This window comes from Bidens hawaiensis, unplaced genomic scaffold (genome assembly GCF_021521415.1).
Source record: "Bidens hawaiensis isolate Kalapana, Puna unplaced genomic scaffold, B.hawaiensis_p1.1 tig00004105_1, whole genome shotgun sequence".
In the NCBI taxonomy this organism is placed as follows: Eukaryota; Viridiplantae; Streptophyta; class Magnoliopsida; order Asterales; family Asteraceae; genus Bidens; species Bidens hawaiensis.
In genome coordinates this window covers 422,987-439,766 of record NW_027491242.1, presented here as the reverse complement: position 1 = coordinate 439,766, position 16,780 = coordinate 422,987, and the positions used below count along the sequence as shown (strand labels likewise).

Genomic DNA, 16,780 nt, shown 5'->3' with positions numbered 1-16,780 from the left:
GTATATGACATTCACTAATTGGATCTTTAAACTGAACGAGTTTTATCTCACCGCACTGTCGTGCCTTAGGTGAGGATTTTCCCGGATTGAAAAAGAGTTAATTTAGTCAGTAGACAATTTAATTCGTTTGTCGTTAAGAAAAAAAAGAGAATGTGAGAAATAAAATTGTTACGGACTTAAACTAAAAGTTTTTATAAGAGTTTACTTAAATTGACTTTTTAGTGAAACGAACGTTGAATTAAAGGAATTTAAAGGAATTAAAGAAAGTTAGTTGTGTATAGGAAATTGTGAATGTATTGATAGATGTATCAGTACTGCACGAGTATTGGTAGCGCACGCGTACCAACTACTAACACCCATTGTAAGTTTGTAACTAATACAAGTCGGGTCCGTACATGTATATGTACTGGAACACAATTAATACCAACGAGTATCAGAATGTAATAAAAAAAATACCGGAACGTATAGTTGTTATAGCCCCTACCAACACCCGTGACGTCACCACCATAACCCCAATTATCACCACGAGTGGTGGTGGTCGCAATTGTGGGGTGGGGTGGGGGTTGGGGACGTGAGGTAGCGATGACGGTGAATAATTGAGATCTTATTTATTTTTGTTTTGAATTCTTTTAAATTTTGGAATTATTGCTAGATTTCTTTAAATATATGATTTTTTTTAATTAATCTTAACTTCTTAAGTCAGCCAAACAAATTAAGAGATGAATTCATATTCTAATTTCTCTAAAGTTTATTATTTTTTCCTGTTAAAAGTTTGTTGCATATTCAAAACATTATTTCTATAAGTTTTACTCTTAATAGATTAATTGTTGATATTTTTAAACAAACTCTCACCCACTTCTAGGAATATTCTTTGTTTCGCAAGCCGTATACGACATCTCAGATTTCAATCATAAGCATGATATGATCGCACCTTATCCGATGTTATGTATATTATTAATATTAATATTAACTAGTTAAACACCAATACAATATTTCATAAATATTTCATTAATGTCATGTATCAACATCACCGAGTAGTCTGTGTTGTACGTTTGGAAGCAACTATTCTTCGAAAAAAGCGTAATAGCTCACTAATATGTATCAGGGCTCAAGTTATTCATTAAAGAGACGAGACCTTGAAAGCAATTTTTTCAAGTGTAAAATGAGTCTGTTAATATAAAAAAAATTTGACGATAAGACATGGGATATGAAAAGTGAGAACATGACAAGACCATTGGTATGTTCTATTGCGCGTGTACATGCCATGTTCGTGAGTGTTTTTGGAGGACATGGCTGAATACATCAATTTCAATTTACCTATGTATTTATTTATAATAAATAGTAGTTTTAAAAATTTGTAAAAAGATATAAACTTTCTTAAAAGTTGTAACAATTTTGAAGTTTATTATATTTGTTCAGATATGTTAATAAGGATATATATAATAAATGCATTAATGGAAAAGTTTGTTGGTGAATGATGAAGATGTTATTTATTTTTTTCATGTAACTAGACATGTTTATAGATAAATAAGGCCCATACACTAATTAACAGATTTTATATTTTATTCAAAAACAGTGTATTAAGATATATATATATATATATATATATATATATATATAAACTTGGAAAGGTACACATGCCAAAAAAATGGATAAGATGATAGGATACTTCTTTTTTGAGCGGGTCCCACAGGCCAAATATATTACTAAAGTACAAAACATGCCCACTATAACCAATTAAACCTTTGTTTTCTAAGGATAAGGATAAATAAAACTATCAAAATCATTAAAACCATAATAATAATAATAATAATCTATTATAGACACCATCTCCAATTACAAAACATAGTAAGGCAAAAACATAATTATTCACATAACATGTGCCACTAATAAGAAGGTATCAACTTTTACTATAGGAATTAAGATCCACCCATATTGACTATTTTAACACGTCTCAAAGCGTCAGCGTCACGTTTTCTTTTGATGATGAAATAACGGGACAACTGACCATTGTCGGGTCCCACTCGGCATCAAACATGTAGACCAAACGTCTTCCTAAAACTGGTTGAGGTAGACGAGAGTATGATGAACCGCGATTAATTGATGACAAGCCTAGCGTAAGATCAAGAGGGCTACGACAAGAACTTTGACCATTTGACCGCCTTAAATAGTTCGATCCGGACCCACTATTTTCCAACACATTGATCAAGTTCTTGAGTTTTGGTGGGTTGTGATTAGTGGAACCAGGTGTTCCTAGACTCGTTCAGGGTTGGTTGTCAAGTATCGGCTGCAGCTTGATGCGCTTGTGGGCAAGTATAAATATGGATATGATTTAGAAGTTTTTGATGTAGTTATAGACGAAGAAGCTACATTCTTGGTGTTGTTAGCTCGTGGGAAGCTGTTAAGGTACAACGTTCACGACGGGAGTATTAAGGAGTTACACAACGAGTGCTTTGAACTAACCCATCGGTACATCGAAACCTTGTCCTCAATCTAGACAACAATCATGTTTGTTTGTTTTCCTTTTAAGGCGTTTGAACGTGTGTTAAAATATTAGTTTATATTTGGTACTAAATTGAATAGATTCAAAAAAAGGTTGAACTTCAGGTCAAAAATGGTTTAGAACGAAACAGAAATTAACCTCATTAGGACATAAAGATGAGGTTAGTTAAGACACTTGAACCCGTTTAACCTGTTAAGAAGGTCCAGTTTGGCTCGGGTTTAAAGTAGTTCAGATTGAAATAGGAACTAACCTCACTTCAGAAGAGATATGAGATTAGTTATAGTTAATATGCATTAACCCGAACACGTCTCGCGTACTCATGGATTGATCCGAACACGACCCGTTGAGTTTTTGTTTGATATGCTAGTTTTTTTATTCTTGTATGGATGCAAATAGATCTTGTGGACAGGTGGTTATAGTTCAGTTTAAAGGAATATTTTTTAGTTTATAAATAAATATCACTCCCTAAAACTAATATATTAATAAATTTATTTAATTACGTGGATGAAATTAAAAAATATATATATATTAAACACCCAAACGGCTATTTCTCAAAACAAACCGGTTCAATTTAGAAACTGGTTTCTGAGTAGAACTTGTCAAACTGATCCAAACTAGGTTGGTTCGGTTTAGAACCGGTTTAATCGGTTTAAAAACGGTTTTAACCGAATTTAGGTAAACGAAAACGGTTTTAAAACCGGTTTATTTGTAAAAGGTATGAACCGCTATACAAACTGGCAGTTCTGTTCAGTTTGGAGACCGGATTGACTGAAACCGATTTTAGATATTAACCAGTCTGGTTTGGTTTCCGGTTAACCGGCTCCGGACCGTTTTTTTTTACAACTTTACAAACGGCCGTATGCGTTTCGTGATGGATAGATTACTAGATTGGGTACCTAAGTCCCCGCCGTGTAGCTCACTTGATTAAGGAGGCGTGAGACTTGGAAAAATAGATGCACAAAAGTAGGAACACTTAAGCTACAAAAGCCCACAAGCCCACACATGTAAGTTGTCAATTAACTATTAGTACTTGCATTTAGAGATGCACAAAACTGTTTTTTCAATACCTGGTTTCGGGTATGATCAGGTATGGAGAAATCAGGTAGTGTCCATAACCGATTAACTGGTTTGGGTATAGAATTGGATGTTAGCTGGCTTGAAAAATCATACCCAGCGTCACAGGTTTTGAATGGGGTATGAAACCGGGTACCTTATACTTGCATATCATGTGTGTACGTATGAGCATGGTTAAGTCCTAAACATGTTTAAATCATCCAGCTTTGGTTTTAACATGTTTAGATAATTAAATCTCATTTTTAATTAAAATCATCAGATCAGTTCATTCCTAGGTGTATATTTTGATTCAACAAGTTCTTGTACACATATTGAAACTTTATTGTCAAACAACTTAGTGAAGTTCTTAGACTTCGAACACATGTGTCTTGCAATGGTTCAAATATGGCGGTGAGATGGGTTCGATGTGATGGTCATAAGTGGACGATGATAAGAAGTGTTCAAGCGTCTTGCATGAGCTAGATAGTTGGCGAGAATTTATATCTTAGCGAAGGGCATGAAACGAGTTTTTTTTAACTATCATTATTTACATACATATTAAGCGCTACATATAAATGTATTATATGGTTATCTACGGTTCTATTCTAGAACACACCTAAAACAAATAAACTTTAAATAGGTACATTTTAAATAGACATGCTCTAAAGTGTGTACAAACACTATTCTGTTTTAAGTTTCAATAATAATATTGATAATATTAATAATAAGTATTATGTTAATTAAAATCATTTTGAAAGTCAACTTCATTATTTGGTTTCGGTCCAACAAAGAGAGCCGTTGAAAAAATTTGTGTGTTGGAACAACCTCTAAAACATCAAAAACATGTGATCCTATAAATAAATGTTACTAACTAGAGAAGTCATGAAGTTCTCTTCATTTATTTTTTCAAGATATATGTGTGTCTTATCGACTCTAGCCTGTCTTTATGATGTAGTGTTATGATCATATACAAATAACTTTGAACGTAAGAAGTATAAAAATAATTGAAGTAATTAAGTATTCCGTTATAATTTTGAATTAAAGTAATTATTATTATTTTAGTTCAAAACTTCCGGCCAGTGTTTCTTATGTTCACATATTAAAAGTATTTGTACGAGATCTCATTCTTATGTGTGTGTGTGTTTTACTTTGATAAAAAGAGAACTTAAAAAAAATCGTACAAATATTTTTATCTATTCCTTTAAATATTATACATAATATATGTGTTACTCATTTTAATGTATGTTTCACTACATATTATTATCTTACGATTTAAAAAAGAATTATTAATTTCCAAGTTTTTTTAGAATTGTGTCACAGTATATAACATCTAGAGATTGAAATACCGAAAGAGGTTAGGTATGGAAATTATGCCATGCAATTTGAGTTCATTGTATTTGAAAAATGAAATCCATGTTATAATATATTTAACGAACTAGTAATTCACAGTAGGGACGGATTACTTGGCAAAGTACACATTTAGTGCAAAATTTACTTTTCCTTCTTCGTTTTATGTATCAGCTCTTCTTAACAATTTTTTTACCTCGCGTTATCTAGCAACTTTTCTTCAATATCTGCCGCTAAAGTGTATTATCTGTGTATATGATGGATGATTCATGCATGGCCCATGCAGCAGACATTGTTTAACGTTAGTGCCTAAAGTGTTACATGAAAGGTCACTTGTAATAGAGGTGTTCCCTTGTATCAAAAGACATGAAAATCTAGTAAAAGTCCTTCATATTCTATGTACATACATATGAAACCAAAACTTTGCAATCATATAGCTAGTCAAATTCAGATATTATTATATTACTCTTTACATTAAGTGATAAGTCATATTGTCCATCTAAAGAGTTATACATTCATGTATATTTTGAAAAATGCTTTATTTTGTATATTTAAAATCAAGCTATATATATACCATCTTATTTATTTTAACTAGGCCTTAAAGTTTTAGTTCTTTCGTTTGTACAATTATCAATATATTTAGAATGATCATATTATAATTGTTCTAAACTAATTTTGAGAGGTTTATACATAAAATTAAATAATTTATTATTACATATATATAAGATATGTATGTATAGATATATATTGTTTAGATATATAAAGAAAAGATATAATGCAATAATTGCTTAACGTACATTAGGTACAAGAATACCTATATTTATGAAATCGATCCACGAAATCACATCACAATATCTCGAAATCATCAATACATATCCAATTAATCATTGGTTCACCAAAATAAATAGTTTTGGATCGTTAATCGATCGGTTTTTACTTTTATTCATGAAAACCGTTAGCGTTTTAGGTTTTGGATGGGCATTTTGGTATTTCTGCCTTTGAGCGTTTTTGTTTTTTGCCTTTGAGTGTGTCGCGTACCTATCGTACGTTAAACAATTATTGTACAGTAACCTCACCCTAGATATATAAATCACTAATTAAAATTATAATAGGATATCATTAGACATGTCCTAACAAGTCCTTTTGGAAGGATAAGCATCCCACCAAACATAAATTAAAACATAAGATGATGTAAAGACTCACTCTCCACAATTAAATAGATTATTAAGCCCTCCTTTATCTCCAAGGTATTAAACTATGTAAACATTGTTATGTATAAAGTATAAACAACTCAAATAAAACAAATAGAAGCAACTAGCTTCAAATAAAACAAACAAATTATGGAGCATTTGGCATTATATGGGTGAAGAAACACTAGGTGACCCGGTACAGATTATAGATAATCTGGGGGTTAAGTAATGTTTCCCACGGATGAGGTCTAGCTGAGAAGGCTGTTCTTCAGGAGACCTGCAAAACAAACACCGTAAGCTCGTCACTGAGAAGGGGGGGTTCCTCCTTGTGACCACCCTCCGGCGTGAGAATCAGACTAGGTTGCTCTGAATATAAGTGTATATTAAGAGATTGTTAGATAACTGGATAGCAGATGCTCTTACCATTCCGAGATGTTGGAGTATTTATAGCCGAAGGTAGGTTTCCAAGCAGGTACAGCCGGCTGAATAGTATTCCTGTTCTACCAACAGTGGACTATGCACAGGCCATACTGGTTGGTGAGTAGGTTACGGCCAACAGTGATAAAGTCGGCTGCACTATTCCACCAACTGTAGATTATGCACGTCCCACCTACTGTGGATTGTACGCAGGCCATGCTGGTTGGTGAAAAGGTTACGGCCAATAGTAACACTATTCCACCAACTGTAGGCTGCGCATGTCCCACAGTAAGGGTTGGTGAGTAGGCAGCGGCTAATAGTGACAAACAGTACTAGAGGGTGCTCATCCTCGCACTGTTGTCGGTGAGATGTCACCCTGTGATTGGCTCATGGGTTGTTCTGGTCAGATCGTCTGTCCTATCCATACCTTGGTAAGTATAGTACAAAAGATCTTTCAGAATCATACAGACTGGCTCATTTAGGCGGGATTGTTCATGCCTTGCTCATTCCTTCATGTGACTACTGAAGTATCTATTGTCTTGTGCGTGTAGCCCTGCTGTCTGCGGGTAGCCTTCCCTGATGGCTTGTATCCGCAACTGCGGGAACAGGCGGGGTACTTCACCATTGGGAGGCTTTCCCTGCGTGTACAGCTTGCGTACTGCGCGTAAGGTTCTATGAGCATGGTGGGTCCTGCGGGAGCAGATGGTCTTTGCGCCGACGTCCCTGTTCAAGGTGAGTCTTGCGGGACCAACTGGGCTCTGCTGGGACCTACCTCTTCAATGGGCAGATAAAGCTTCTATATCATCCCGAGCATTGTAAGAGCGTAACGAACATAAACATTTATACAATAATATTTATATGTAATCTTGAAATGGTAATGATTGAAAAAAGCATTAAGAAACATTATTTATTATGCATGATATTATAGATAATTGTTATTCATGAAATAAAAATCAAATATAGTACAAAGTTGAATTTAGCATACAATATAATGATAACTGCTAGACAACTAACATAAATATCTATAAAATATCAAAAGCTAATAAGTTTGATTTCAAACTCAATTTTCTAAAAATATTCTCTATTATATATTAATTGAAACTAAAAAGTGCAAGTTAAATGTTGTCAATTTTATATTGTTAATAGTTGAAGCCCATCACTTGTATTTCTGGAAGTTATATTTATATAGATGCTACTTGATGCTTACATGAAATACCTAATTCTCTTCCTAAAATGGCTAAAATACATCCTTGTGTACCTTCTTCATCTTCTTCATGTTCAATCCAAAGAGAAACATATACCATATGGATGAAATCACTCGTGCTAAACTCAAACGGGTATACGGTTTACAATTCCAATGGAGAAGTCGTTTTTCGTATAGATAATTACGATAGCAAGTGTAGAAGCGAAGTTTATTTGATGGATCTTCGTGGAAACATCGTGTGCACAATACTTCGAAAGGTACATTCGATTTTATGATTATTAACTTAATTTCAATTTCAAAATGTTATATATGAATTATGATCACTTAGAATTGTGACATATTGTTTTCATTATGTATTAAAAAGAATTTTAATTTAATACGAATTAGGGTTTTATTTAAGTGATACTGAAACCAAATGACTTTGTTTTCCAAACCATGTTATAGAAACTATTGCGGTCCGGGCTATGGGATTGTTATAATGATAAAGATTCTTGCAAACCATGGTTTAAAGTCGGAAAAAGTCTGGGCTTTTTCAATCATGACTCGGTTTATGATGTTTTGATTGGAACAAACGAAGCACAAAGTATAAGTAGCATGAATCATAGAATTGAAGGATCGATTCATGACTTTGAGTTCAGGATAGTTGGTGGTGAAGGACAAATTATGGCCGTGGTGAGACTTGATTAATTAAATTTTAAGTTTACATGTGTCACGTTTTATTTCTATATTATAAATAATAATTGGTTTTTCTTTTCGTGATGCAGATACAAAGAAAACTATCATTTTCAGGCGTTGCTTTAGGTGAAGACGTTTTGTGGGTGATCATTGAGCCACACGTAGACCATATATTCGTAATGGCTTTAGTAGCGATACTTGGATTAATTTGTCACAAAATGTAGATGATAGTTTGTCAGTTTTGGTGTTTATACAAAAAAGAATACATGCACTTGTATGTGTAAACTAACCAAAGGAGAGCTCGCTTACTAATAACATGTCGCATGATACTGGTAAAAATTCTTTAATGTGTTATGAAGTATCTGATACTTGTTTCTATAATCTTTTATCCTATCTGTATATCGTCCACACGTCTTAATTCTATTATCTATATGTTTTTTTTAATATCGAATCAAAGTTTGCTACATGAATGATGAAATTTATTTTGGTTTTATTCGTAGTCCATTTTGTTAGTCGGTTATCCATTCAAATTGTTAATAGTTGCATGCAATAAGTTTATATTTATATTTTTTATTATGACTTATATAATCAAAAGTACTTTTAAGAGACAAAAAAGTGTGCATGACGTGGGTGCACCTCCCTTATATGAATATATGAAGTTCTTTGTTTTAAATGTGTTCTTGATCTATTATTATTTATTGGATAAATAGTTGTTTATAACTATACTTTTATAACAATAATAATAATAATAATATTTCACAAACTTGTTTGTTGACATCCTTACATTATATTACTAACAAGTTATCACAAGTTATAACACATGCACTAATAACACATCCCATGTTAATAACCAATGTTATAATAGCTAGTGACCATTATAAATTCTTACAACCTTCATACATGTTAATAGGAGATCAGATTTATCTGTTAAACATATAAATAACTATAGTAATTTTTATTGTTCTAATTTGAAGTAGAGTTAATTACACCATAAAACTGAAACGGTGTAATAATAATTACTCTTGTGTTAGTGTAACAACATTTCTTATGTTAAAGGTTGTTTGTATCTAGGGATATAAGTAATAATTTGTTATTACTTATATTACTTAATAGCAAGCTAGGTAAGAAACCGTTGTATGAGTTGAATAAAAGAAATATTAAATAACTAGTAACAAAAAATTAAGGAATTATAAAACGATATTTATGAGTTGAACATGGTTCAGTGGGTCGTGTATAGTAATTTTTGAAATAACTAGTAACAAAGATTTAGGAAATATAAAACGATAATTATGAGTTGAATAGGGTTCAATTGGTCATGTATAGTAATTTTTACACCTAAAATCCAAAGCTTTGTTTTTAGTAGGATTTGTTTTGTTAATTAAAATGTGACTGATTGATTGTGACGCAATGCCCGTTTACGTAGCCACTTTATTGTAATCGTTTGAATGCTTTTAATATATTATTACTAATGTAGAGAGAAACAAGAAACTCATTTCATATTGTTACTGAACCTAGTTTTACATCAAACTTCTAAAGTTCAAAAATAATAATAATAAAGAAAAACAAACACATATCACTAAAAAACCATTTATACCAATTTACATATTATTATTATTATTATTTAGCATGATGCAAATTATCTTTGTACCATCAACTTTGCATTCTTGAGGTTTCTAAGACTCATTACAAGTTGTTGTCTTTCACCTTCTACTTCTGCAAACTTTAGGCTTATTTCTGAATATCTTTCTTGCATTTCCTTTAATTCTACTTCCATACACTTGTTTTTATTTAATAGTTCCGTTACGTCTGGTGACGCCTTAAACGTTTCTTGTTTTCCGTCGGGTCCAGTGGCAGGGTTTGGATTTTGAGCTGTAGATATCTGTGATTGAAAACTATAATTAATCATTCATGTCACATTTTTTGAACATTTTATCAAAAACTAGGGATGTGTATGAAAGTATGAAACTGAAAAAAAACAGACGGAAATAAACAAAAACTGACGGTTTGGCTTTATGTTTTCGTAAAAAACAAACCGAACGTATAGTTTTTTATTATTTTTATTTCAAAATTTATGTAATTTATAATAGCTTAATATATAGTTTAACCTAAATGTTTTAGCCCAAATGTATAATAAAAAAAAGTTAGGCCCAAATTCAATATTATTGGTCAATTTTATTTTTTCGGCCCAAAATTTTAGAATACGGAACATAATCCAAACCAAAAAGTCAAAAACTGACATTTCGTTTTTTTGTTCAGTTTTAGCCCAAAACCGAACCGACCCATGCACACCCCCTATCATAAACCGTGTCATGTTAAATAGTTACCTGTGGATTCTCAATGTTTTGATCAAGATCCGTTACTCGTCTTTCCAAGTCTTCAATTTTACGCATAAGATCTTTTTCTTTCTCCAAGAATAAAGCTTCGGCGCGTTCTAATGCAATTTCCTTGAGATTTATTTGATTCTGTTTATAACAAACTTCCAAAATTAGCACAAACATACACAACTTCAACTCATTTACTTAGGAACGGGTTAATTTGAAGTTACTTTTTACCTTAAAGTAAAAACTTATCTAAAGTCTACATTTTTAATACATGTAACAATGAAATACTAGTATAACAATGAAATACAGATTGTGAGACATGAGTTAGAAAATGCACCTCAAGCAGTTTGACTTTTTCTTTCAAACCGTTGACCTCTTTCGGGCTGCGATAAACAGGAGCGGTTTTATTACTATTATTATTATTATTATTATTATTATTATTATTATTATTATTATTTTTTGGCATTGGTTTGCTTCCCTCTTTGACCCTTTTCTCCATACTACTAATAACTTCATCTTTCTTCTTGAGATCACCTTTTAACTGAAATAACTGTTTTTTCAAATTTTCCTTCTCTAACTCGTTTTCTTTACAAAACTGCTTCATGTCATTGCATCTTGACTTTAGCCTCTCTATCTCTATTTTCAGCCTCTCAACTTCATTATCTTTCTCAGTTTTAACCTTTTTCAAATCTCGAAACTCGTTCTCCAAACTCTCGAGTTCCACCTTCACTAAACGAATCTCGGTTTCACGGTCACTTAACTCACCATCAAGATCCTCTATCATGGTGTTATAACTAGCTTTTTGATGTACTAACTCTTGTGATAAGTTTTCAACCTGGTTTGAAAGTTCAGCCACTTTGTCTTCGTATTGGCGCCCGATATGGTCAAACTCTTGTTTGACTTTCTTGAGTATCTCTTCAAGGTGTTGTTTCTCTATCCTGAGTTGAACGGCTTCGTCCATCGCTTTCATAGCTGCGTTTTCGTTTCCACGAAAAGCCGATGTCATTTGTATCGATAACTTTCTGAACTCTTCTTGAAGTTTGCCGGCTGTACTAGCGTTTTGAAGTTTGACTTTTCTTAAAGTCTCCTCCGCTTGAATGGCTCGTTGTTCTTGCTCGACTTTAGCACGAATTAAATCTTCCGTATCCGCCTCAAACCTCTCGGCTTGTTTACTTAACTCTTCTTCCAAATTCTTGACTTGTGTTTCCATTTCTTGAATTGAACTAGATTTTGATTTAAGCTCGTTGTGTAAGTTTTCAATCTTTGATTCGAGTTCGTTTACAGTGGCGTAAGACGTTGAACATTCATATTGCATCTTTAACTGTTCTTGAAGTTGACTTTGTTCCAGTTTGTAAGACAGGTCATGGTTTTCCTGCTTTAAAATCTCGTAGTCGAGAGCGATATGCTCCATTTGCGTTTCTAGCTCGTCTTTATCTCGTTTATATAACTCTATTTCGTTGTAAAGATCGATTATCTTTTGCTCTTGTAATAATGCATCTTTCATGCCACTATGTTGTTTAACAATGTCTTCTAACGCCTTTTGATCTTCGTCATCACTCTCGGGTTTAGCGTTGACTTCTTGACATTTTGACTTTGATGTTGACTTTGACTCGAGCATCTCGTCTAAGTCCCGAACCGCGAGAATCAACTCTGCGTTTGACTCTTGTGTTTTCTGAAGCTGTAACCGGAGATTGGAATTCAAATCCTTTTCATAATTCAGTTCTTGTCTAAGCTCGTTCACGAGAGCCAACGAATCCCCTCCCTCGGTCAACATATTACTGTTGACTTTGACTTTCATCTTTTCACACTCTTCCTTAAGTGAAACTATCTCTTTCGAAAGATCTTGACTTCTTTTGCTCTCTTTAACAATCTGTTTCCGAAGAGTTTGAATCTCCATCTCCGAGGCCTCAGCTTGCCGAGCTAAAATGACTAATTCGCCCTTGAGTTTTTTTATGACATCTTCTGGAGACCCCTCTTCATCTGTACTTAACTCATGAACCGAACTGTCCAACCAATCCCGTTTAGTGCTCTTTCGTTCGGGTTCCCATGGTGTATTGAGTCCCGAGCTGCTATCGGAACCTGAAAGTGTGATGTCGGATACACTCGATGCACCATGATCTCTGCTAATGTTATCGTGTGAAATGAGACTTACTTCAACAGAATCACTTTGAATACTTTCTTCTATATCACCATTACTTAAATGAACCTTATTATCTTTGTCACATTCATCCACATTTTCACTTTCATTAACCTCGCTGCAACGGTTTTACGGTTATACGTTAAACACCTCAAAAAAGTTAACTAAGACATCATGAAATGATTAAAATTTAAAATTTCATCATCGTACTCAGTATATCCCACCAATAGCAATGCTATGGTAGGGTCTGAGGAGGGTAAGATGTAGACAGCCTTACCTCTATAAAATCTTAAAATCCATTTTTACCTTTGATCTTGCACTCGTTGAATCGATACCTAGTTTAACGTTAAACAAACATATACAACCATTAAACATGAACGACTAAACGAAACAATCCACCGACAAAATATTAACAAAATGATAAAAAGAACTCACATGCAATACACTTGAGGATTTTGCATATTTGAGAGGCAGAGAAAGAGAAGCAGCCTTTGCAGCCTCACTATACTTCGAAAAATCAAGTGACGCTTCGCCAACAACTCCAAAAACCGAAGTACCCTGCAAAAAAAAAAAAAAAAAAAAATTAATGCATAACATTATAACTAATATCTAATCAAGAATATTCAAGATTTTTTATTAGGAAGCATGAATATAATTTGTACCGTTGCAACAATAAACCGATATATTTTCTCGTTGATCTTTCTGGTTTTGTGATCTTGTGTGAACTTCACAGTTTCAAAAAGTGGTTTTTCCCAGTAACAACTTCCATCTTTAACTTTTGTTTTTTCTAGTCTTGCAGTTGGCTTTCCAACATCAATAGGTATCACAGCTATTGTTAATGCATCACCTCCAATTGATGCTAACTACATATACAAAAACAATAATCATATTACAATAACAAATCTAAATATTTTTACCATTTTTCATAAAAGTACCAATATGAAAATTAACACATTTAGAGACATTAAATTTCTCTTTTTTTTTGAAATAATATGAAAAATTAATTATATAAATTAGTTATTCTTAGAAGGAGAATGCCTACTAATACATATTATATCGAACCGAAACAAAAACCGACTGTCTGGTTTTATATTTTTTTATATTTTTGTAAAAACAGAACTTTGGTGTTGCATGTACTAAAAAAAGAAAAACCGAACCGAATTTCCAGATTTTCATTTTTTTTATTTAAGTAATTTATAAGAATGTAACTTAAATATATTATCACAAATGCATAACCATCAATTATTTATTAATTAATTAATAAAATGATTTAGGCCTAAATTCATTATTTTTGTCCAAATTTTCAAACTCAAATGGCAAAACCGAAACCGACCCAAGTTTTGGTTTTCACCTTTTCAGTTTAGTTTTAACCCAAAACCGACCCAAACCGAATTATACACACCTCTAACTTCCTCTCTTACGCCCTGTTCTTGAGTTTCTTTAAAGGAGAGAAAGGAAAGGAAAACTAAGGATGCTTACAAAATGAGTGTTCTTGAGTTTTTTTTAGGATGGAAAGGAAAGGAGTAGGAGGAGTTAGGAGGAATTAAATTAATGTATTTTCTCAATAAGTTATCCTCCAAAAAATGGGATGATTACTAAGGATAATTTCATTTCCATTAATTTCCTTCCAACTCAAGAACACACTTAATTAAAAAAAATATCTTTCCCTTCCCTTTCTTATCCTTCCCTCTCCTTTCCTTTTCTTTCCATGGTTAAAAAACTCAAGAACAAGACGTTAGTCATTTTATCAACACCTTATATGAACTAATTTGATGAAAAATCATATACTCCATATACTGACCTGAGTTGCATGAAACTGCAACTTGAACACAGCTTTGATCTTGTTCTTGTCACTCCTCCATCTAGCAGACTTGAACATTGTATCTCTATATATGATATATCTCACTATCACTATCTTAAGTATATAAAGTTGACATTTTTATTATGTGTTAAAAGTTAAAGAAAGAAAGATTGTACATTGAAGAACTTGTGAATGTATTTATGAATGAGAGCTTGAAAGCTCACAAGAACATAAGGTGTAGATCTGTAAAAGATCTTCAGTTTCTCTCTCTGGGTTGATATATTTATTTATTTATTGATATATTTATTTATTAATAAACAAATAAATATTTTTTTAATAAATAAATAAATATAAATTGGAGTGTTTTGATGGTCGGGTATTTTGTATATATATTAGCGTATTAATTATGTAGTTTTATTGAATATATTGTTAGAACTTTGGTACTTCATACGTGCTTTTGTATTTCAGGTAATTGATCGTTAAAGATTCTAAGTTGGAGACCTGTACGAGCATGGAATGATAAGATATCTTATCATTCCATGCTCGTATAGGTCTCCAACTTAGAATCTTTAACGATCAATTACCTGAAATACAAAACCCGAAAACCGCGAGTTTGGATTTAGCCTAAATGGGTCCTGGACAGTTTCGGGTTAAACCATGGACACAATTAGCCAAAGGGGTCGGAATCGAGTCAAACCTTGGTCTTTGTTTCTTTCTTTTTTTTTTAGTTTTTAAAAACTTGTTTTATACCAGTTGAGTTTTGTTACGCCAAATTTTTAAAGTTTCAAAAACCAATATAGTCTAATCATAATTGCTCAAAAAGATAAATATAATTAGACTAATGATCGTATAAACCAACAAATACATATGCCATGTAAATTCATGTGTGTGACACGATTTTGGATACATGGTGTATCGGTTTGCCCACCACACCAAAGAACATTACCTGTTTAATTAACATCCGAACTAAAACCAGCGTACGCATAACACATTTTGTTTAAACCGTTTTTCCTAAACATGTCAAAAGAGTTTTACGAGTAGTAATCAAGTTGTAAACATGTTAATCAGGTTGATGGGTTGTACATAATGGATTATAAAAGTAATAAATTGAGTCGATCTGTTTGATTACACAGGCTACTGCGCCCACATGTTTAATCCTAAGTCCTAAACACAATCCATTTATCAAACGAGTTAAACAACCCAACGCTTTATTTCCCGACCCGACACAATAATCAAAACCGCAGTACAAGATGATTGATTGCATCTTTTGAAAGAGAGACATGCTAAAAGCTGTGGGATAATTATAATTGCATCATACAGTAAGTTATTAAGTCTGTCACACATTATGATTTACCAAAACTTGCGCAACAAGCAGAGGAATAATATTAAAGTTGTGAAAACTGCTGAATAATTTTAATATCATCGTGCCTGTCACGGATTCTGGTTATAATATAACTAATAACTCTAATTATTATTGTTTACTTTAAAACTTTGAGCTTGTATAGTCGTATTAAAATATATTACTATAGTGTTTGACACAATGATATATATCTGGTCAACTAAAGTTATCGGGACAACTCAATTATTATATGCACGTACAAAGAAAAATCACCCCCCACACACGAATATATTACGCTCTTATGGGATTGATTTGATACCGTAACGAACTTTAATTACGTCATTATTTTTTCTTTGTTACAACGGTGTGTCTAACACATATGTATACAACTTCATGTACGCATATTATTGTAAATATATGTGTAGTTAATAATTGACAGTCAGTTAGTCACACATGTAACATTTTCATTAAATTTATGCATGTACACGCTGGGTACTCTCAAGTTTCAAACCTAACTATATATATGTATCTAAAATTAAAAACTTGATATTAAAAAGATATATTTTATATACTTGTGAATACTCTTAATAATAGTTTTATTCATATGGGTTCTTCGGGTTTCAAAGGTTTAAATATTGACCCAAAATTCAATCCAAATGTCTTACGGGTTTTGAGTATTCTAGAAAAGAAAAATTAAACAAACTACAATGCTAAAATTAAACAACAAATTATTTTTTGCTCTTAACGTAAATAATTAAATAAAAACCAACACAGCTTGATAATTAGACAATTA

General features: G+C 32.5%; 1 protein-coding gene and 1 pseudogene across 1 annotated transcript; one reads left to right on the top strand and one right to left on the bottom strand.

Moving 5' to 3' along the window:
• The first annotated feature begins 7,743 nt into the window (after positions 1 to 7,743).
• Positions 7,744 to 8,613, top strand: LOC143625347 (protein LURP-one-related 4 pseudogene; annotated as a pseudogene).
• Positions 8,614 to 9,972: 1,359 nt separating this feature from the next.
• LOC143625346 (uncharacterized) lies at positions 9,973 to 14,883 on the bottom strand. Its single transcript, XM_077095699.1, has 7 exons — positions 14,649 to 14,883; positions 13,510 to 13,710; positions 13,283 to 13,405; positions 13,154 to 13,182; positions 11,048 to 12,965; positions 10,714 to 10,851; positions 9,973 to 10,268 (listed from the first exon to the last, which is right to left on the bottom strand). Exons 1-7 carry the CDS (start codon positions 14,724 to 14,726, stop codon positions 10,026 to 10,028), a joined length of 2,730 nt encoding a protein of 909 aa, XP_076951814.1. The 5' UTR covers positions 14,727 to 14,883; the 3' UTR covers positions 9,973 to 10,025.
• Positions 14,884 to 16,780: the final 1,897 nt, after the last annotated feature.

Bases quoted from the DNA above. Each gene is read 5' to 3' on its own strand.
- LOC143625346 (XM_077095699.1), bottom strand. From the start codon at position 14,726: ATGTTCAAGTCTGCTAGATGGAGGAGTGACAAGAACAAGATCAAAGCT. The intron at 13,183-13,282 runs GTGAGTTCTTTT...ACGTTAAACTAG, and splicing joins AATCCTCAAGTGTATTGCAT to GTATCGATTCAACGAGTGCA. The intron at 12,966-13,153 runs GTAAAAATGGAT...AAACCGTTGCAG, and splicing joins CAACGAGTGCAAGATCAAAG to CGAGGTTAATGAAAGTGAAA.